This window comes from Phoca vitulina, unplaced genomic scaffold, assembly GCF_004348235.1.
Source record: "Phoca vitulina isolate PV1807 unplaced genomic scaffold, GSC_HSeal_1.0 scaffold8, whole genome shotgun sequence".
Lineage (NCBI taxonomy): Eukaryota > Metazoa > Chordata > Mammalia > Carnivora > Phocidae > Phoca > Phoca vitulina.
In genome coordinates, this window is record NW_022589711.1 from 8,677,702 (window position 1) to 8,702,125 (window position 24,424).

General features: G+C 33.3%; 1 protein-coding gene across 18 annotated transcripts in view; it reads left to right on the forward strand.

Annotated features, from left to right (window-relative positions):
- The window catches only part of ROBO2 (roundabout guidance receptor 2), a 1,625,768-nt gene that overhangs the window by 1,534,113 nt on the left and 67,231 nt on the right, over positions 1-24,424 (forward strand). For all 18 annotated transcript variants that reach the window (XM_032407350.1, XM_032407349.1, XM_032407345.1 and 15 more), the window contains 4 exons: positions 2,583-2,704; positions 10,298-10,529; positions 13,438-13,562; positions 15,894-16,065. In XM_032407350.1, the coding sequence (XP_032263241.1) occupies positions 2,583-2,704; positions 10,298-10,529; positions 13,438-13,562; positions 15,894-16,065 (651 nt within the window). The remainder of the gene's footprint in view (positions 1-2,582; positions 2,705-10,297; positions 10,530-13,437; positions 13,563-15,893; positions 16,066-24,424) is intronic.

The window sequence follows — 24,424 nt, forward strand, 5'->3', positions numbered from 1 at the left end:
ATGTGGCTTTAACTCAAGAAATCAGAGTACCAAGAACATTTTTACCAGTGTAGACAGAAACAGTTTTTGTGGTGTAGCTGTAATGGAAGGCGGGAGATAACAGAGTGGGGAAGAATTTGGGTGTGATTATATCCGGCAGACCTTCTTGATCATTCAATAACTCTGCCAGTCACTAAATCTTGACTCATAAAATAACTTCTCAGTGAAAAGGTCAAAAAAGATTAATGAAAAGTTGTTTGTGACCTGGCTTGTTCCAGCTGAGAGACTATATAGAGCAAAAGACTTATGTTCTCTTAACAGATATTTAATAGGAAAACTCATGTTTTGTGTCTGAATGTCAGGATCATTTTTTGACACCACACTTTCAGCAGCTTTGCATTCTGCAAAGCACTTCTTTTCAAAGAACACTTTGCTGTGTGAGGTCTTATTTTGAAAGATATTAAGTACCATAGAATTTAGAAATCTCTTATTTTAGGAAGGCAGCAAATACTTGTAGCATAAACATCACAGTAGACCATAGATGTGTCAGCAAAGGTTAATATTATTCACATAATATTAATAATATATTTTTTCTAGATCAAGTAAAATAGCTCTGCTATTTATGTTAAGGATGAAAAACAGTGGAACTGGGGGGGAAAAAATCACCAAACCATAGTCCCCAATTATTTATGTCCCAATTTTTTCACTCATTTTTTTTTATTGCTTACATTATACATTTTCCAAATAACAACAGCAAATATATATCCTGAGTCATGGGATAAGTTTGTGCTTTACTCAAATCGATACAGAGGGTTGGAAAACAATGGAAGAGATTTAAGATATTTTAATAATGCTATTTTAATTAAAATCAAATTTGTAAATTATTGATATAAATTCCAAATACTAAATAAAAACAGCACTTTCATTATATACTATAGGTAATGCCAAGTTTGTATTTTATGCCTTCTTCCACATCACTCTAAGGTCCTTGAGAAATTTATTTTCTTTTTTCAAAGATTTTTTTTGAGTATAGTTGATACACAATATTACATTGGCTTTAGGCATACAACATGGTGATTCAACTTACCTGTACATTATGCAATGCTCACCACAAGTGTAGCTACCATCTGTTACCATACGATGCTATTACAATATCATTGACTATGTTCCCTGTGCTGTGGCTTTAAAAAAATATTTATTTATTTTTAAATTCAAATATAATTAACATTCAGTGTTATATTCATTTTAGGTATACCATATAATGACTCAATAATTCTATACATTACTCTTTGCTCATCACAGTATATGTACTCAATCCTCTTCATGTATTTCACCCATATCCCTCTCCCCTCTGGCAACTACCAGTTTGTTCTCTACCCTATGCTGTGGTTTTGATTCCATGACTTATGCATTCCACAACTGGAAGCCTATAGCTCTCAGCCCCCTTCACCCATTTTTCCCATCCTTTCCCTCCCTCCCCTATTTATGTCCCAGTTTGTTAGTGCAGTCAGTTTAAGTTATGGCTGAGATATGCACTCACAAATATTTTTGCCGGAGTGTTGCATTGTGGCCTGAGAAAATAGGAGAAAACAGGATTAAGAAAATCAATTATTTTAAATTAGACTTCCTTCTTTAAAAGATAGTTGGAGGGAAAAAATCAACTTAATATTGCAGTGCACCAGTTAAAGTAGTTGATTTGAGTTTGTGTGAAATTCAATATTTGATATCAATTTGATGAACTCGGAAGTCTATAATTTCTCTTTTTTTTTCTTAACGGGCACACAGAATATGAACCATTATATGGAACAATAGACTAGTATTATGTGGATGGTGAATACCGGGCCGGCTGAACAATGTATGGCTGAGAGTATATCATTCTAAATATTGCAATTCTTTCTCCTTCTCCCTTCCCCCAATCACTTCCAAAAAAAGGCCGAATTCTTTTTTTTTTTTTGTCAGATACTGAAGTTCTCAAAATTGTTTACTTTAGAACATTTTTTCAGTATCCTAAATTCTTCAGTCATAAGTATTTTTGTGAATTTGGGGGGCTTTTTCCCCTTCTTTCCCTCACCTTGTTAACCTTTAGTGATATAATTCACTTCCCAAGTCTCCCTGATTACTTTCCTTCCCATGCTTCCAGTCTAGAATAGGTCAAGGAGTAAGAACGTACAATCTACCAATTGGGACAAGGGATTAAACAAATTCTTAAACGGCAGTTTTCAGATACAGCTCCATTAACTACTCAGGAAAGTCCTTCCATATGCCAACAGCTATAGAAAACTGATGATTCTGGAGAGGTCTTGTGGCACATACTTTATTCTTTAATAAGCAAATAATAGATCTCCCACAACAATGTATTTGAAGGGAGTGAGAGATTACAAACACTTTTATTAATATTATTTTAGTAAAGATAAATATCATCTCTCAAATTATGTCCTAGCAGGGATGGTATGTATATAAATATGCCTTAATGTTTTTTGTCACAAAGGGTTTTAGTTTTTTGCCCTGCGATTATTTCTAATGACCTGATAGTAATGGCTTGTATAATATACATTGGAATTTTACTAGGAACTTTTAAATATTGGGAATGATTATCTCTGTAGATATCAGCCCACCAGCACAAGGAGTGGACCATAGACAAGTACAGAAAGAACTAGGAGATGTCATTGTCCGTCTTCATACTCCAGTTGTGTTGACCCCCACCACTGTTCAAGTCACGTGGACGGTAAGTTTTCAAAGGCAGTTTCTTTTATTCCTTTAAGAAAACAGACCAAAGAAGGAAAAAGTGAATCCACAAACAAATAGTAATGGAAACCCTCACCATTTAAAATCAAGGTGTAATCAATGGCAAAAAAGAAAAATATTCCATAGAATAAAAGAGTAGAATAAAAATAGATCGATTGCAATAGAACCATGGCATGTTTCATCTTCTTATTTTTTAATAGCTTTATTGAGATATAATTAACATATCAGAGTTAGAATGTACAACTCTGTTTTTGGTATATTTACAGAATTGTGCAATCATCGTCAGAATCGGATTTTAGAACATTTCATCATCTGAAGATTTAACCCTGCATTCATTAGCAGTGGGCTTCCTCCATTCCTCCTGCTTTAGCCCTTTGCACCCACTAATCTACTTTCTGTCATAGATTTGCCTATTCCTTTGCTATGAATGCAATCAAGCAATTTGTCGTCTTTTGTCTGGCTTCTTTCACTCAATCTAATGTTTTTGAGGTTCAACTATATTGTAGTATCTATCAGTACTTTGTTCCTTTTTATTACTGGATAGCATTCTATCATACAGATATATCACATCCTCTGTTTTCTCATCAGCTGATGCACTTTTCAGTTGTTTCCAGTTTCAGCTAACATGAATCAGGGAGCCATGAACATTTGCGAACAAGTTGACATATGTTTTCATTTTTCTTGGTATCTACCTAGGAATTGCTGAGTAAAATGATAACTCTCTAACATTTGGATAAACTGCCAAAATGTTTTACCAAGTGATTCTACCATTTTGTTTCCACCAGGAATATTTGAAACTTCCGGCTTCTTCCACACCGTTGCCAGATTCTCTCACATCCTCCTCAACAATTGTTATTTTCTGTCTTTTTTACTCTAACCATTCTAGTGGGTGTGGAGTGGTATATCCTTGTGGTTTTTATTTGCATTTCTTTAATGACTAATGATATTTTCCATCTTTTCATATGCTTGAGCATTTGTATATTTTCTTCAGAGAAATGTCTATTCAAATTCTTTGCTCATTTTTAAGTTAGGTTGTTTGTCCTTATTATAGACTTGTGTTTTTTATAAAATGGATACAAACTCCTTATCAGATATATGATTTGTAAATACATTCTCTCAGTCTGTGAGTTGGTTTTTACTTTCTTTTTTTTTTTAAAGATTTGTTTGAGAGAGAGCAAGAGAGTGCACATACGGTGGGGGGGTGAGGGAGAGGGAGAAGCAGCCTCCCCGCTGAGCAGGGAGCCCAATGTGAGACTCAATCCCAGGACCCTGAGATCATGACCTGAGTCGAAGGCAGATGCTTAACTGACTGAGCCACCGAGGTGCCTTGGTTTTTACTTTCTTAATGATGTCATTTGAAGCACAAAAAATTTTAATTTGACCAAGTTTTCTTCTGAATTTAAATAAATCATCTGTACATTCCTTTACCTGTATCTCATGTAATAACACCAAAACATGAATATAATTTTAATAATTTGACTTACATAGTAAAAAACTAATGGATTTTAAGAAATAAATTGGTATTTTAATATACACTGAGACTATTCAATTCCAGGCATTATTAAATGTCAACCTGCCCACTGTTATATCAAAATGCAAAATGTTTTGATCACTTGATAGCCACTGCAGTAAAAATAAATAGCATAAAAATAGCCACATTAGAGGATACTAACACTTGGGTCTATGTGTTTTTGTCTATATGTCTGTGTTTTGAGAAGAGCCAGGTAATGTTCTTCCCCATGCATAGTATAACCAGTGCCAACTTCTCATTTATATCTAAGATTTCTCTACTATAACCTCTAAAAATCTTTCGTTAAGCCCTCTGTGTATGTCATAGATCTTGTACATTGTATAAGTAATGGACATTTGAGTTAGGTATACCTAGGAAATCTTTTACTTTAATTATGATATTAATTGGAAAGTATATATAATTATGTTCTTATTGTTATTATTGTTGTTTTGTTATAGTAGAACAACTAAGTAAGAAATTTGATTCTCACCTTCTGCTTTTAGATTCCAAGTTTCTTTTTTTTTTTTTTAAGATTTTATTTCTTTATTTATCAAAGAGAGAGAGAGCACACACAAGCAGGGGGGAACGGCAGGCAGAATGAGAAGCAGGCTCCCTGCTGAACAAGGAGCCCGATGTGGGACTTGATCCCAGAATCCTGGGATCATGACCTGAGCCGAAAGCAGATGCTTAATGGATTGAGCCACCCAGGCATCCCTAGAGTCCAAGTTTCTTTTGGGAAATAACCATTTATCAACTCCTTCGACAAAGGAAGTTGAGAAGGGAAAACTGGTTATTTTTCACCAGTTCTTAATTAATTATATTTGAAATATAAAAATACAATGAAAGGGAATTATTCCAGTGTCCTCTCAATCATAAATCCATTGAACAAATCCAATTCAACAAGCATTTTCATGGACCAGTTTTGTTCTAGAGGTGGTGGAGAACGATATAAAGAGACACAAATCTACTTGAGAGGAACATGGAAATTCTCAATATTCTTCAGGGATAAGGGACAGTATTCAGGGATAAGAGCCGTAACAGACAGATATGTACCCTATAGAGAGATTTCAATCAAAGAAGAAGTGATTAACTTTATCCTCAGGCACCAGAAAAGGCATCACCACTCATTTTCATCTATTTGGAGGAATATAAAGGCATTATTATATTAGAACAGGAAAACCTAAAATAACATTTAAGGCTGTTTAGTTTAATTCTATAATTTTATAAAAGGAAGCCAATGTATTCAAGTTGAATGATGTTCCCAATATCCCACACCTACTTAAGAGGTAAAGACAGGATTAGAACTTACTTACTTTAAATCTGCATTTTGTGTTTTTTTTACTTAAACTATAGACAAATATTTATTTGAAAGGAATATTTTTAATGGTGGAATTTTGGCATAGGTTCCCAGATGGGGCATTTTGTTACTTCTTAAACCAGACCACGTGATCAAAATTTTGACCTAGGAGTACAAAATTGGATAATACTTCAATATAAATAAGACTAAGTTTATAATATTTTAAGAGTAATTATTTAAGATTACATTGTTTCTGATTCTGTTTTTAACATTTTGCATAGGTTTATTCTGTTTTCTGCATATAATAATTTCTATTCTCCTGTTCCCATGGAGGGCGCCTACAAAATGACATCATCATTTTTCCATTGGCACAGTAGGGGTATTATCTGCCTTGTCTCTTCCATCTCTCTCTGTAACTTTGACCAAATATAAAACTAGCAAAGCCAAAGAAATAATTGTATTTTTAATAGCAGATTTTTCCTCACTCTCAATTGAAAAGTCTTCTCTGCTCTGTTGGGAGTTTTGAAGGGGCCTCTTTTAAGCTGCTTCTAAGTGTAGAAATTATTTGGGTAAGAATCAAAGTCATTATGTTTGTGAAGTTAATCACTTTAAAAGTCACTGAGTTTAAAAGAATAAATCAAATTAGATCAAAATTGCAGGTCTGTAGTCTGGGAGTTCTTCCAGCAGAGGAACCTTGTCATATTCATCTCTGTATCTCACGAAGCTTGTCATTACTAGTTTGCATATCTCTCTCTCTCGTGAACTGGAGTTCTGTGAGTCTGGAGTCCATGTTTTTCATTTTTGTTTTTTCTGAGCACAGCCTCTAGTATAAAATACCCTTTCAATAACAGTCTGTTGAATGATCAACTCAGTTGTTTTTATACATTCGTAATTTTGTTTTAAAAAAGAAAGTGTTCAATTATATCACAGGGTATTGTTCCCCATGAATTTGTAGCTACACATGAAATTAAGTATGTGTTTGAGAGGTCAATTTAGTGAAATAAAGTCGGACTAGGGGTGTGGTCAGTTGCCAAAGAAATTATAACCAAATGTTTTATTTCCATGCCATATTTTCAACTTGCTAAATGTGTATGTTCTTTAAAGTATTACATTGTTAATATTTGAGTTACAGATGTGTTATTGGAGGAGAAAAATATATTCTCCGACCTATGTAGTTAGACTTGGGCCAGCTGAGGTGGTTTACCAAGGCTAATCTTGAAGTAACAATAGTTAGCCAGGGCTGCTTTCTAAAAGTGACTGCTCATAACAAGGGTAGGCAAAAATGGTAAGAAATGACTGTTTCACAAAGAAAATAGCAATAAATCTCTTATTTTTAAAAAAGCAGTTATTCTTAAAAAATTAAAAATAAAAAAATGGTTATTCTAGTGTGTGGGGGGGATTGTTTTTGTTCAAGGACAAAAAGAATCACAGATCTTATGCCCCTTTAACATCATACATTGGCAAACTAGAATTTCAGAACTCAGCTTCATCCAGATCAGTCCTTAGCAGGCTAAGCCCAACAAAGAAAATTCACTTTGAGTTTTTAGTTTAGATGGATTTTTTTTAAATAGAAAAGATGGTGGTAAGCACTTACACATTTTAATAGAATGTGGTTTTAATGGAACAGTACTGCACATTTTAATGCACGACCCTCGGGTCACATATGGACCCCTTTTTTAAAGTCTATCCTTTATTTAACAATGATGCTTTATCATTGTGCATCCCTGAAACTTGCAAAGTTCTTTAACTTATAATAGTCACTTAATTGTATCCAGGCCCTTGTAATATGAATATTATTGAGTGAATTAAGAAAACTGAGGCTCAGAAAATTTAAAAGGCTGAGCTATAACTCAGTTGGGACCTTATGACTGGACAATGGAAACTTGCTTCATTTACTTTTTGTCCTTAAGATAACGTTTTTTTTATTCATACTTCAGAAAATACAAATTTTTTAAAATTCTGCAAACCCCTGGATTTGTGGCCAGACTCTGATTATAATCAACACTAAAGAAAATCCTCCTTCTTATAAACAGAATGTTAATAAAACTAGTAACAAGCATATGGTTTAACTTGAAAATGACCACCTGTCAAAATGTGCTCTACAAGTAAGTGGTGTGGAACACATATCCAATAAAAATCCCACCTATTTTTTTAAAGGTAATGTTCAGCATTTTCATTTTTGCTTCCACCTGTAACAACAAATTTTCTTCTGAAAAAGAATGTACTGCAACTGCACAAAATCAAGTTAAACTATTTGGTTATTAAGTAGGCCATTAGAATATACTGGTTGAAAGCAATGTACAATGAAGTGAGCAAGGCAATGTTGTGTAGTAAACATTAGCTTCATAAAGTCCCTAAAACACTTAATTAATGAAAACCAAACATGGATAAAACCAATTTACCCTGATTTACAGACTCTCTTCATCTGGAAACAGCTGCTTAATGTTCTTCTTAAAAACACAGCTTGCTTCTTTCAGTATTAACAAGCTATTATTGTGAGTTATGTCTTTCTTTCAGTATATAAATTCACTTAAAGCGAATGCAGAGAAGTTTATAAAATGCCAGCTCAATGTTGTTTTAACATATGCTGCAAGGAATTTTTGAACATTGACAGTTTTGATTAAAGGCATCTCTCTTTGGCTCTCATAAATTTAATTTTTGCTTTTGAGTTGCCTTGCTTTGTAATGTCAGAACAATGGCATTTGAAAAACTACGTCTGTTGGTACAAACACAAGCTGGTAGCATGGATGAGAATTCAAAGATCATGAGCTTTGTCACCAGAGCTGGGCGAACTTTCTCGACAGAACCTCATACAAGTGTAGCACTAATTCCAGGGAATCTTTGAGGGTAAGAATGCTGTCAGGTGGATGAAGGAATTCTTAGTTGTTAAGACTCATCTGCGAAGCTGGAATGAGCTATACATAGAAACACATATGCTCAGGCCCACCGGCTTCATGGACCTCTAGCTTGGACATTCTAAATATAGAAAAATGTCCCTTTGTTCCACTGTCTTTTGATTGAGGTTCTGGGTTTTTTAAGTTTCCTGCTCCCACTCAAAAATAATTTTAAAATGCTGCAACTAAAGAATAAATGTTAGAGGTTAATATGTGGGACTGGGGTGCCTGGGTGGCTCAGTCAGATGAGCGTCCGGCTCTTGATTTCAGCTCCGATCTTGATCTCAGGGTCGTGGGATCAAGCCCCGAGTGGGGCTCTGTGCTCACCGCAGAGTCTCCTTGGGGTTTCTTTCTTCTTCTTCCTCTGGCCCTGCCCCCAGTCATGTATGAGTGCTCGCTCTCTCTCTCTCTCTCTAAAATAAATAAATCAATCTTAAAAAAGAAGTCAATACATGAGATAATACCTTTTATTCATAGTGTGTTAACAGTTGGATAAGGAATTTTTAAAAAGTTGAAATAACCATTTTCATCATCTCCTCTATTTCTTCTCTCCCCAACCTTCCTGAAATGAGGTTTTTCCATCTCTTCTCCATTAAATTTTACACTGTATTTGAAAGTGAAATTTGTCAAGTTAAAGGCTTCTTAGAATATGGCTACTAAGCTACAATATATGGAAAATTAATTGAAGTTTCTGTGATAGTTACTGTTTAAATCAAGCAATTCTAGGAAAAGGGCAAGACATTTAAAAATTTTTTAAAGTTAAAAATCCTTTTCTCCCTGAAAATGAAACAATGGTAAAACTCCAATAGAGACTGTTCAATAAATGTGTAAGGACATGTTTTATTTTTAGCTTGCATTTTTTATATATTCACTTTTCATGTAATTATTATGAATGAACAAACAGCATTTTCACATTTTTATCTGATATGAGTGTTCAGATTCAAAATCTGATTTTCATTAAAAGCAGCTGCTTATCTTCTGTACCTTTAAGTGAATGAAAGGATCAAGAAAGTCGTGAAATTGTGCCAGTAGTGGGACTCTGGAAGGAGCCAGAAACTGATAAATTAATAAGTCTTTTTTTTAATATTTGCTGGTGGGTATAAGCTTTTCAAATGCCTTTAAGATAGGTGCTCTAACTTCACAACTCCTCATCTTCCCATACACTTCCTCCAGGCATATGAATTTTATATGGGCTGTTTTCTACACTTCTTCCTCTGGAATAAATAACCCTACTTTCCTTGCAGATCTCAGCACTTGTTCTTTTTCAGGGAAATGCTTTCTCCCCTTCCTGATTCTGTCAACTTCTTCTCCCCTCCAGTCTTCCTTAGCTCCTTGTCCATGTCATTCATAACATTTGTTTATGGATATTAGTTATGAATGTAACTTGACCGGTAACTTGATTAGTAGGAACTCAAAAAATGATTGGAGTGAGTGAAGGTATTAATGAATGGACAAAAGATAAGAATGGAAATTCCTGAGCAATAGCACATTACATATCCAACCATAAAAATAGGAACTGTTGAATATAGGAGAAGGATGATGAGAAATGAAGCTAGACAAATTGGCAGGTCTAGGCCTGTCAGGCCTTTGTGCTATTTCAAGGAATTTGAATTAAGTAAGCATCTTAGATACTATGGAGTATTTTAAGCAGGATAGAGAGTTGTCCCACTCTTCATTTTGGAAATCATAATGTGAACTCAGAAATGGAATTGGAAATTAGAAGCAGGGAGATGAATTACAAAGCAATGGCATCACACAGATGATAATGACGAAGACTGAAATAGGGACAAGAGAAATGAGGATGGGTGGTTTCATTGTCATGTCTAAAATATTTCCATTTGGTTTCAAAAGTCTTTTTGCTGTGTTTTTCAGGTTGATCGCCAACCCCAGTTTATTCAAGGCTACCGAGTGATGTATCGTCAGACTTCAGGCCTGCAGGCTACATCAACATGGCAGAATTTAGATGCCAAAGTCCCAACTGAGCGAAGTGCTGTCTTAGTCAACCTGAAAAAGGGGGTGACTTATGAAATTAAAGTTCGACCATATTTTAATGAGTTCCAAGGAATGGACAGTGAATCTAAAATAGTTCGTACTACTGAAGAAGGTCAGTATTCAGATTTCTAACAAAAGCCAACTTAAACCATAATGAAGGCAATTTATTTTTCTTTTTTTAATTTTATTTTTCTTTTTAATCAGAGAGAGAAGAGAGAGTGAGCACAACCAGGGGAAGTGGCAGGCAGAGGGAGAAGCAGGCTCCCCGCTGAGCAAAGAGCCCAATGCAGGACTCGATCCCAGGACCCTGGGATCATGATCCAAGCTGCAGGCAGCCGCTTAACCTACTGAGCCACCCAGGTGTCCCAAGACAATTTCTGTTGAAGTTCTAGTTTATCATCTACCTTAGAGGAATAGCAAGAGAGAGTATAAAAAGTGAATTCAGGAAGTGGCATTTTCTCTTTTTATTCCGAGAATCTCATAGAGTCTGAGAACTTTTAATAAAAATGATATTCGAGTAATGGGATCTTTTTCTTAAGTAAACGTTTGTTCCAAATTTTACCAGTACACTGGAATTTGATTACAATATTTTCCCATATTTTTTTTCTTAACATGGATTGAGTTCATTTGGCTTCATTAAATAAGGACAGGTTACTGGAAACTCAAGAATGCAGGCTGTTCATTGTCACTTTCCTGTTTTCGATGTAGTAAAACGTAACATTTTCTTTTATAAGCCTCCTTCCCCGTGGGCTCTGCCAGTCTGACTCATAATTTCTAATCAGAAGGCCACTTGCACCTTTGCAATAGGATTCTTACTAGTGACATTTTCTCCCCCTCCCCCATTTGGAAACTTTCTTGCACACAGATACTTTAAAGTTAACTAGTGATGGACATGAAATTAATGTAGATTTGAACCAGTCCCTGTACTAGTGTCTCCTTCACTAAACTAGAGGCTTATAATAAATGGTATTATCAAAGTACAAAAAGTCAGATGCCAGATGTAATAAACCCCCACCCCCATTTTCTGCTTTTCGACTAATTTTATTTACACAGCTCCTGGCAAAAAGCCATATTTCATAAATCAACATGAGAGCAATCTTAAGAAAATGTGTATAAGTTACCTATGTACCATAGATGTCTGTGTTTGACAAAAGAGCTTTTAAGTTGCACATATCTTATAATCAGCATCACAGTGAGAATGTTCTGTCCACACTGGTTTATGTAGTGATACACTGACATGAACAGAAGTACATATCTTTAAAGACATTAATCAACTTTTAGGATATGTAAAGAAAAAAATTACTAAAAATTAATAATAATATCTTCATCCACCATTAAATTCTACATTATGTTGAAAATCTGTCGTACTAATGAGTGGAGTGGGTGAATTTAATATAGAATGCTACATTTGAAGCACACTTCCAAAAATGAATTTCATTGCAGTTAAACTTTTCCTCTGGATTAGACATCTCTCACCATTTGGTATGCGTTCCTTTACAGTGTATGTGGCCTTCTGAAGGTAACAAATGGAGCTCAGCTGGGCTGTGTGTGGGAATGATGAGCAGTGGTTCGGGTTCCTTCACATTGGTAGAAGCTGAACACTGGAATAATTGACCTGTCAGGAAGCAGGCATGGTATTCTCTCCAAGCCAGCAGCAAGGCAAATGGGAAACCTGATTTCAAATGTTATTTTTCAATGTAATCTACTTAATAACTACAAAACTGGTGAACAGGTGGTTAGATTTATGTCTTTGTGTCATATTTTGTAGCAATATTATCAGATAGAGGAATAATACAGAACAATATTGTGCTAACGTGTCTGTATCTATCCTATATCTCAGTGCACGTGTGGGCATACCTCAGTGACAAATTTATGAAACATGCGAGACTTAATTGATAGGCTTTTAACATATCTTTTACCATTCAATTGTACATATGTTCCAAGGGCTAAACTCTATAGAGTTATGAAAGCATTGATCCTTTTACATAAAAATCCTTTAGCACCACAAAATTCTTTGAATTGTGTTTCAACTGTTATTTCATTTTGTTTTTCTTACTCAAAGATTTAAGGAAAATTGATAAATTTTCCTGTAAAATTGGTATTTTTCAGCTCTCAGAGAGACTGGAGAGCAGATGCCACAGTCTAAAATCAGAAGTTTTTTCTCACTCATCTTTTCTCAGTGTGATTATAATTAGTTATAGGAGAAACCATAAAGGATGGGAACTGTAGGAAATTAAAATCTATCCATTTCACACTCGACCCAACATGAACTATTTTCATTTATAACTTCAGAGTTTCTTCCCCATCAATATAAAATTAGTTTTAAATCTTAAATTATGAGTCAATGTATAAGTCAATTATTTTTCCCAATATGAAAGAAAAAGATTTTTTCCTTGTGTTGGTGAAATTTATTGCTGTGTTTCTGGTTTTATTTATTAAACACAAAACAAAGCAAAAAGATAAGTAATGATACCACTCAGAGGTAATGGTTGATGAAAGTTTGGAATACATTCTCTCAGAATACTTTTGATAGGAGTGTTTTTTTTTTTCAGAAAGAGAGCCTGCCTATTGGAGTCAAATGGATCAAAGTTCTAGAGCCAGACATACCTGGGTTCAGATTCTGTCTTGATATTTGACTTAGATAACTCTCTTACAGCTGTATTCTGTTTCCTTTTCTGTAAAACTGAGATAAGAGTTGTTTTTACTTCTTGAGGTTAGTGTCATCATTAAATATGACGCTTAACTCAGTGCTAGACATACAGAAAGCACTCATTAGAATGTTAGCTGTTAAATTTATTATCGAGCACATATTAGCACAGCTGTTGTGTTTGCTTTAAATCTATCCATTATATTTAAAGGACATTTAAAAAAAAAACTGTCACTGTTGAACAATACATGCAAATTCGGAACTACTGGAAACCAGACCTCTTGCTTCTTGTCTTTATATTCATATTCTATAAGCAGTATTAATGCACATCAAGACTTACAGTTTGTGTTTATCCTGATTGCTTCCTCTGTAGCCCCAAGTGCCCCTCCACAATCTGTCACTGTGTTAACAGTTGGAAGCCACAATAGCACAAGTATTAGTGTTTCCTGGGATCCTCCTCCTCCGGATCATCAGAATGGAATCATCCAAGAATACAAGGTAGGGCCTGGGTGAAGAAGCAAGGCTCACAGAAAAGCTTCCCAGAGAAGTCTCAGTGTCACATGCATGAAGCTCATCTCCAGAAGCCCTCTTCTTGAGTCTGAGTGTAGAGTAATTTTTCTATCTTTGTGTTACAAGTAAAGAAACAAATACATAGGGGATTGGAACCTAACTCCAAGACACAGATAACAAAAACTCACTTGGACAAGTAAACCCGAACAGTGGAGTGGTTTTGTTTTTGTTTTGTTTTGTTGGGGTTTTTGTAGAGTGTGATTCCAGAATCTCAGAGATTTAGAGAGATTGGGTACAGAGTAGGTAGTGAAGCCTTCATTCCAGAAACATCCTGTATCATTGTTATTAAATTTCTGTGTAATGGGCCTTAGCAGGGATGTTTTTAAACTGTGGTCTCATAAAAAGATGCTTCCAAGGTTTAGAGAGTAGGGGTGGGGATAGGAGGGTGGGCAGCACCAACTCTCACTCTTAAGTCCTGCTTTGGTCAACTTATTGAGGTTTTGTAAAATATTTCACTTGAAAAAGGGGAGCCATTATAAAACCAAATTATGAAAAAACTTACAAAAATAGTTTATTATCTCATTTTTCAAATGATCATTTTGTTGCTGTTTAGAAGCTATAGATCCATTGTTTTCCTGCCATCGTTTGATGTTTAAGAGACAGAAGATGTCTAACTTTGAGAAATAAGATTTTGATTAGCTGTGATGTGATTAGACCACATATGATAGTAAAACGCCTCATTAAACCTTATAAAAATTCAAAACCATGATTTTGCTATTAATAAATGTATATGGAATTCTAACAATTAACATGCTAGATAGATCTATTAGAATAGAAGCTAAATGCCCCATCTCATCCTGAAAGTTTAGAGTTGGTATGTAAAATGAAGCTGAATATTGCACTGAAAACATTGCAGATTGAATTATGTTATTTCTAAGAAAAAACAAAATTCAAAATAGAATTTTCTTAAATTAATGAATGATTAACTTACTGAAACCATGTGTACAAGCACTTACTCTAAAATTATTCCTATCACTTTATAAAGAAACATTTGTAAGAAATATAAGAATAAGTGTTTTACAGTATCATAATTACACATAAATATTATATATGTATATGTATAAATTTTACAAGGATTAGGGCACGTTGTTTTAATAGCAAAGAACGATCTATTCTGGTGTGTGTGTGTGTTTTAATGAGGTTAGGATTTTACTTTTGTATCATTTGGAACTAAATTTCCTAAACTTCCATATACTGAAATACCGATTTTGATTATAACATGGTAATTTTTGTCATAAGTTGTAAGCCTTCTCACTCATATGAGAGTGCCTTATTTTGCTAACAAAGTATATATTTTGGTTAGGCCTAAATATTCCTACATTAGTAACATAGATATCATTGTGTAAATAAAAGAAATATACAATTCACAGGAATTACTTTAAATAAAATGTTTCAGGAATTTACCTGTTTCAGAAACAAACCATGTGTGTTCCCACTTACATATCTCCATGTAGATTATAAAATACTGTAGACTATGAATACAAATATGTGTACACAGTAGGATTCTTTTTATAATGCATTTGACAGTAACAAATCTCCATATCTCAGGACAAAGTATGCCTTAAAATGTGATTCTTACTTGCAGTAAAAGCCTGGGTTCTTTCACATCAGTCTTTAAAGACTTTCCACCAGTTTGTTCTCATGCATGTGTCTGTGTATATGTACATATGTTTTGATCAATATTGAGATTTATTACTGTCAGTGTAAATATTGGCTTTAATTTCTTCTCAGTCAATACTTATAACTTAGGTCAATTAATCTTGTTAACTACTTCTGGGTAAGTTAATATTTTCTTAAATAAAATATAAATTACTTAGATGTGCACCAATATCACTTGGATATTACAACTAATAATCACCATATTTTAATAGATTATATGCATAATAAACCTTGATAAATAAATTAAGCAGAGAAGTTTATGTGTTTTAATCCATACCCAAATACTGTTTGCAACCAAGGACCACTTTCCAGAAGTGTTAAGGGAATCACTGCGTTGTAAGCATTCAGTGTTGATTGTAAGATATAAAGGAACATGGCATAGTTTTAGCTTCCCTTAATAGTCTTCCTTTAATACGTACACATACACACACACACATACACATAGATAAATAAACCGCAAAAATTAGGCTTTAGAAAATGTCATTTACAAATACTTCTATAAGCCAAGAGAATAGATTGGTCACTACTGAAAAAATATGTCATCAATTTAACAGAAAGGATAATTTTATATTCTTTTGTTATTCATTTACATTTCTATAGATCTGGTGCCTGGGGAATGAAACACGTTTCCATATCAACAAAACTGTGGATGCAGCCATTCGATCTGTGATAATTGGTGGATTGTTCCCAGGTATTCAATACCGGGTAGAGGTTGCAGCTAGCACGAGTGCAGGGGTTGGAGTAAAAAGTGAGCCGCAACCAATAATCATTGGTGAGTATAATCGTTGGTGGGTACATCTCTGTGGCCTGGGCTTCAGAGTTAGCCAACTGGTAACAAGGTAGATGATATTTTTAATCTGTATCCTAACAGTGGATATGCAGCAATGAGTGATAGGGTGCACTCATCATATAGGCAAATAGGTTGACTGACTCGGGTTTCTTATAAAAATAATTAGCAATTTCTTGTGCTTTTAAGTTTCCCAGAAAATTCTTTAAATTATAATCACTAAGTGTTTAAATGCTGAAAGTTGGTTTGAAAATGATTTTTAATCAATAATTTCATTAGCAATTTTGATGTCATTGAAATATAATAGGAAATGAGGCAGTTACTGAAGAAAGTGCTTTATGTTTCAAATCCTCTAAGCGAGAAAAAAATGTCAAAATTTAATCAGAAACAGGCCAAAAGAAACTTTGTAATCCAAATATATTATCCTGAAGAAGAAATCCCTATTAAATCTACTATCATCATTACAGAAAATTGTTCCCTATTAGCATTGATTTTGTTTGCCTGTTCTTGAAATATATGTAAATGGAATTACACAGAATATAATATTTTGTGTCTGGCTTCTTTCACTAAACAGTGTTTTTGAGATTTACCCATGTATGTATCATGCAATTCTTATGTTTTGTTTCTGAGCAATAGTCACTTGGGTGAATATATCTTATTTTGTTTCTCTGCTTTTCTCTTGAGGGAATTTGAACATTCCTGTGTAAGTCTTTTTGAGGACATATGTTTTTATTTCCTTTGGAGAAATACCTAGATGTGGAATTTTGGGGTATAGGATTGATATAGTTTATAAGAAACTGTAAACACTGTTTTATATTATTGTATAATTTTATACTTTCACTAGCAAAGAATATGACTTGCAGTTTTTCTACCCCATTGTCAACATTTGATGTTGCCAGTCCATAATTTTAGTCATTCCAATGAGTATGAAAGAGTACCTCACTATTGTTTTCTTTGATGACTAATGATGTTGAACAACATTACATGTGTTTTATTGGCCATTCACATATTTTCTTTTGTACAATTTCCAAGTCTTTGCCTTTTTAAAACTGTGTTGTTTGTCTCTTGTTACTGGATAGGAGAACTGATACATTCTGGATACAAAATCTTTGTCATATATTTTTTATTGCAAATATTTTCTCCTGGTCTATGGATTCCCTATTTCTTTTATTAATAATGTCTTTTGATTAGCAAATTTTTAAATTTTTCATGTTTAGTGCTTTCTAAGAAATTGTGTCCTATCTGTAGATAGTGAAGATATTTTCTTAGATTTTCTTCTAGCAGCTTTATAATTTTAGCTCTTATGCTTATGGCTATAATTCATCTTAAAGTAATTGCATGTGTTTTGAGAGTTGAGGCTTATTTATTTTCCTAAGTGTATCAGTACATGTTTTATTAAACTTTTCCCTATTTGATTTTTATAACTATAAAATTTCCTTTTCTACTTTTCTATATTATATATAAACTTACTTTTATATATTACCTTTTCATCTTATGACCTTACTCCCCTCATTTATTTATTTTAATACTTGTGACGTATTTTTTTAGGGTGTATTCGAACAATATTCTGTCTCCTTTCTTCTTATTTGTGTTACTATGTTAAAATCTACTGAATCATTTCAAAGGTGAATAAACCTTACATTCCTGGGATAAATTGCACTTGATCAAAAGATACTATGTTTTCTACAGATATTACTGGATCTAACTTGCTAACATCTGGTAAAGAATTTTGCATCAATTTTCATGTGGGATATTGATCAATAGTTTTCTTCTAATGTCATTGTCAGGTTTTAGAGTCAAGACGGCTAACCTTGTAAAAGGGGTTGGGAAATACCCCATTCTCTGCTATAGTCTAAGAGTTTTTGTGGGCCTTTTATTATTTCTTACTTAAATTCTTTCTAGAATCAGTTATAATATCTGTGCTTATAGTGTTCTTTGTGGATTCTGTTTATATTTATGAATTTGCATTTATTTAGAATTGTTATTATTCCTGTGTTGGTTGTGTTAAATGGATTTTTGGTTTTGCCATCAATGAATTGTTCTGATCTAAGTTGTTGAATTTATTGTTGTATGCTTATTTGCATATTTGCATTATCTCCTTATTTATAATCCCCTTTAATTGTAATGTTTCAGGATGTGTAGTAATGTCATCTCTTTTATTCTTTTTTTAAGATTTTATTTATTTATTTATTTGAGAGCAAGAACACAAGCAGGGAGGAGGGGCAGAGTGAGAGGGAGAAACAGACCCCTGCTGAACAGGGAGCCCGATGCGGGGCTTGATCCTAGGACCCTGAGATCATGACCTGAGCCGAAGGCAGACACTTAACCAACAGAACCACCCAGGCGCCCCTCATCTCTTTTATTCTTATGATGAGAATTTGTGTTCCCTCTCTCTTTCTCTTTCTTCTCCCCTTTTTTTGCCCCCCCACCCCTTCAATTTCAAGTAGTCTTGATAAGGATTTATCAATGTTTTTAATCTTTTCAAATTATAAACTTTTGGCTTTGCTAGTTTTGTTTATTTGTTTTCTAATTAATTAATTTCTGCTATTTTTCTTCTTTTTGTTGCTTCTTAAGATAGAAATTTATATCAATGATTTGGACCTTTCTAATACAGAAATGTAAAGTTATACATTTCTTACTAAACACATCTTCAGCTGAATCTTACACATTTTGAGGTGTTATGTTTCCATTTATCACAATGTTAAAAATACTTTTCACTTCACCTAAGGATTTCTTTTTCTTTGTAGAGGTTGTTTGGCAGTGTATTATTACATTTCTAAATATTTTGGGATTTCACAATAGCTTTTTCTTTCTGATTTATAATTTAATTCCACTGTGGTTAGAAAATGTACATTGTATGAATTTAGTCTTTCAAATATGGAGAATTATTTTATGGCTCAACATTTGGTCTTAGGAAATGTTCCTTGTGCATTCGAAAAGTATGTACATTTTTCTGTTCTGGAGTGGAATGTTCTATAAATGTCATGTCAAATTAGTTGGTAGAATCGTTCAGGTCTTTACTGATTTTCTGCCTGTTTATTCAGTCAATTAGTAAGAAAGGAGTCTGGAAATTTATTATAATTAAAGATTTTGGTATTCTTTCCATCTATAAGTTTTTGTTTCATATATTTTGCTACTTATTTTAAGAATACAGCTTAGGATTGTTATATCTTATTAAGGAACTTACCTTTATCATTATGGAATCCCCACTTTATTACCTAGTAAGATTCTTTGTCCTGAAATGTACTTTGTCTAATATTAGTATAGTTACATTATATTATAAGTGTTTTCATGGTTTGTGTTGTTTCCATCCTTTTACAGAGAAATTGTACATTTCTATTATTTATATTGCATGTTAAGTCTGTTTTAAATTCAATATGACGATCTTTGCCTTTTAATTGGAATGTTTAGACCAATAACTTCAATGTAATTAGTGATGCATTTGGACTTAGAATTACCATCTTGCTATTTATTTTCTATCTGAATTTGTTCCTATTTTCCTAATTTCTTTTGGATGAATTAAGTAATGTCCTGTATTCTATTTTATATCCACTATTGGATTCTTAGGTATAACTTTTTTTTTTAAATAATGGTTAGTCTAGGATTTGCCTATCAAGACCTTAAAAAATATAATTCCATTTTCATTCCTCTCAATATTTTTGCTATTGTTATAGTTTTACTCTTATACATGTAGTAAACACCAATATACAAACTAAAGTATTATTATTATTTGCTTTGTTTAAACCATTAGTTATCTTTATCTTTTAAGTAAATTAAAAACTAAGAAAAAAATTTTATGTTACTCAAAATGTTACTCATTTTTTGTCAGATATTCTGTTCTATAAATTCAATCTCCTCAGTCTCCCTGAGTTCCTCTATCTCTTTAGCTCAGGAATTTTGTTTAGCCACGTTTGGGTTCCCCTTCACTGCACCACATTTTAGTATTGTCTTCAGATCGAAAGCTATGAAAATAGTAAGATCTCCCTTGTTTATTTTCCCTTTCTCACAATCCTGCCCTTTGGTTTTACGTATTTTGCCTACTTTTCTACTTATTTATGGTAGGATTACATGTCCCATACCTGTTATTTCTTTATGGGCAGAAATGGAAGTATCCAGTGAATTATTAATTCTATATAATACTTTTCTGTTCTAGAATTTCCATTTGTTTTCTTTTACATGTTTCATTTATTGTAATAGCTACTTTAAAGTCCTTTTCTCCTAATTTCAACATCTGTGTCATCTCATGGTCTATTTCTATTGATTACTTTTTCTCTTGACCTTTGGTTGTCTCTTCCTTTTTTTTTTTTCTTCTTTCTTTTTTTGCTGTTGTTATTTTGCTTGTTTTTGCTTGCTTAGTAGTTTTTTACTGTATACTATACATTGCAGATGCATACCATAAAATTTTGTGATCTTCTAAAGAACGTTGGGTTTTATTCTAAAGGGAGTTGATCATCTTGATTTTGTGGGGACTTGGATTTTACCTTTGTTAATATGGGACTGTTTATGTTTTGACCTTTTTCTCAGAGCAAAATCTCAGTTTGACCTTTACTTCTAAGTCATGGCCCTTAAGAGGCTTCAGTGAAAAGCCTACTATGTTGATCTGGTTTCCCAACTTGATGAAATTCAAGGTTTAAACACAATTTTCTCTACAGTGAACATCAGCTGAAAAGTCTGTTGAGCATTTTCAGCCTTCTGGCTTTTGATATTCACCAGATTCTTGGAATCTTCATTCTGCATGCACAGTTAAGAGTTCATCTTATGATTGAGGGGGAATTCATACAAAGAGTTGGAAACATCGCTTTCACATGGCTCTTTCACATGGCTTCCAAGTGAAAATTTTCAGTCACTCTGTCATCTCAGAACTGTATCCTCTGACACCTCATAGCAATACAATTGAGGTTTTCAGTTTGGGTTCTAGCTGCCTAGCACTGTATGGTTTGAAATCTTTAAGGGGAAAAGAAAGCCTCATAAGTGCAGATTTCCCCTAGTGCATTTCCCTTCTTTCAAGGGACAAATACCTTCAGTTCTTCCTGCTCTTATTTGCTTATTAGTATCTTTAATATATTTTTAAATATTCTTCCTAGAGTTTGCATATTTTAAGAATACTTACCCAGAAGAACCATGAGAGACGATGGACTCTGAAAAACAAACTGAGGGTTCTAGAGGGGAGGGGGTTGGGAGGATGGGTTAGCCTGGTGATGGGTATTGAGGAGGGCACGTTCTGCATGGAGCACTGGGTGTTATGCACAAACAATGAATCATGGAACAATATATCTAAAACTAATGATGTAATGTATGGGGATTAACATAACAATAAAAAATTTAAAAAAAAAAAAAAAAAGAATACTTACCCAGACTTTGATACAATAGAATGTGCCAGTCCCATTAATTTCTGTTTGTTTTTGGAAATGATGTGCACAGAGCACACTGCCAATTTCTGGGAAATTGTTTCTTATTACAAAATATTTATTGTATATGAAGATATTTAACATTCAGTCATACTGTTGATTTTTTTATATTCTCCAAGTTTTTGTTCTTTTATATATTAAAAGCATTAAAGAGAAAAAGTTATAGTATTAACTTTTCTTTAAATTGCCTTCCCTTTCTTAATTAGTCATACAGACGGAATTAATTTTTTAACCTGAGGGGAACCTACAATCTTGCCCTTCTGAGATTTTCTAAAATAAATTGTAATAAGAGAGAAATACAGGTACACCCAAAAGGATTTAACTGATACACACACACACACACACACACACACACACACACACACACATTATGCTATTTAGAAGTAAACCATTAATTTTTCCCTTAAAAATGTTTATGAAACATATTTAAAGGGCATTGTTTTCTGTGAGAACTCCTAGATAAGTAAATAAAGCTTTGTGGGTTTTTATAATTTTCTTTTACTGTCTATAACATATATGAAATGGAATATTTCTAACCCAGATTGTCAAGTATCTATATTTTTCTTTTCTGTATTTTCTATTATTTTTATTAAGAAGTATAATTCTCAAGTAAGGAGAAGTTTTTTTTTTTTCTTTTTTTGTAGTGACTATGTGTATTGTTCACAATATTTGGGGGATTTATTGTACTTGGAGGCAAGTAAAACATTACAAGAATACCATTTAACCAAGCTCATGTCATGTCAATTAAGAACTTAACAACTGTATAGTAATTTTAAAAAAGGAAAACTAACTTAGAGTATTTTAAATCAAATAGAAAGTTTTGCTTAAGTTTCTATTATTTTAAAAAGACTAAGTGTCTTCAACTGTATAATTACTACCTTTTATTTTTTTAGTATATCATACAACTGTTTCCAAATTTTCTATGAAATAAAAAAATAATCTAATAAATGATATTTCTATCTCTGATTTGTGTACTTAGAATGTGCAATATTCAAGATGTGATCAAATAGAATTGTACCACTTGGAATAAATGCATGCTCACACACGTGCACACACACACACACACACACACAAGCACAATTCAACACAGAAAAGGCTATTTATACTCAAGGGATTTATTTCTTTTTAATATCTACTGTTGTACTAAGGAAGCCTTTAATTGTTTCTTTAATTACTCCTGCACATCTACCTTAACATCTTGTCTGATAACCTTATCCACACAACTGTTATTCCTTAGTTGAAAAGTGATTTAGTGATGGCTAATCTCCTTTTTCTGTTTCAATTTGTGCTTTCTCTATTGTCTGCTCAGTACTAGAAACAGCACTTGAACTGACTCAAGCTCTACCTCATTTCCCCTTTGCTTTAATTAAATCATGTATTGGCATTTGATGTAATTCATGGCTGATAATTTTAGATTTGTCTTATGCCAGACTATGTACTGTTCATCTATTCCTTTTCAGTTTCATTTTCATTCCAGAAAGTTCCAATAAGGGAATATTAATTAAAATATTATATAAATATAATAAATAGCCATACACAGGTTTACAAGCATTATTGTTCTTTTGTCTGTATTTTCCACTGGTAAGATGACTTTACATCAAAGTGTCCATAGTTCTTCTATACTGTTGCACTTACACACAGAGAAACGCAACCACATACATTTACATAAATAAGCATCAAAGAGTATGCCATATAATAAATTTACTTTGATTTATAATTTTCAGTAATCTTGCTTAATAATATAGCTATTGTTTCTTTAATCATTTGGCCATTTAGTGCTTACCTTATATAGTTGGTAATAATATGTGGAACAGCTGCAAACTTTCACAGTAATAGGTACAATCGAATCTGATGTGTCTAATTAATTTTTAGTCCAACAAATTAGTTTTGTTCTTCATTACTCTCCAATGGGAGGAAGACATTACATTTCATTATATTTTTTGTCTGCAAGAACAATGGAGCATTACAGGTCACACACATCCCTTGTCTATGCTCTAATTAGCCCAACTGACAACATTGTTTCAAATATACCAGCAGCATAAGAAACAGTAATACACCCTTGGTAACATAAATATTAAACTATATAAAATATCATATTTTATGAACCTTTTACACAAATGAAGGACAAATTTTCTTTTCTCCTTGTTCTATAATGTGTTTGTTTTCTTTTTAGTAATTCTTAATAGCTATAAAAATCAGCAGCTATGTGTATGTTTCTCATATTGAAAATGAGTTCATTTTAAAAATATTTTTTATTTATGTTTATATATATAATAACTAAGGACAGATAGATTGGGAAAATTAAGCAGGTTTATTACATAAGTGAATCTGGGTTTTACATCTGGAATTTAACACAACAGACATTTCAGAAATGGAATATAAGTACGTATAAGAAAAATGCTAACAGCTATAACAAAAAGCCTATATACCGATTGGCTAGACAAAATAAAAGTGTTTTTTTTTTTTTTTCTTATTCATAGCCCAGTCTATTATGGTTTAGCAGAATGGAAGTTGGGGTTTCTACTCCACAGAGTTATGTAGGGAACTTCGATCCTTCCAATCAATAGCTCTGCCATCTCTTACAGGGGTCAGAATCCTCCAAAGATCCCTTCTTTCTATTTAACATTAGGAAAGAGAGAAGAATGTCAAGTATTGTCCCGGTAGTATATGGGTCAGGTCTAGAGGTAGTATGCATAACATGCCTATGCAGTATTATCCAATAACTCAGTCACTTTGCTGCAGTTCAACTACAAGTGAGTCTGGGATATGTTGGCTAATTTTTTGACCTGGAAGAAAGGAGAAACTGGCAAACAAGTCATCTGTGGTTCTTGAGACTCTCACATCTAGACAGTTTACAACTTACATCCCTGAAGTTCCCTGAGTGGCTCTTAAAGTAACCCTTACCCATACCTGGGTCATAATTTTGTGTCATAAAC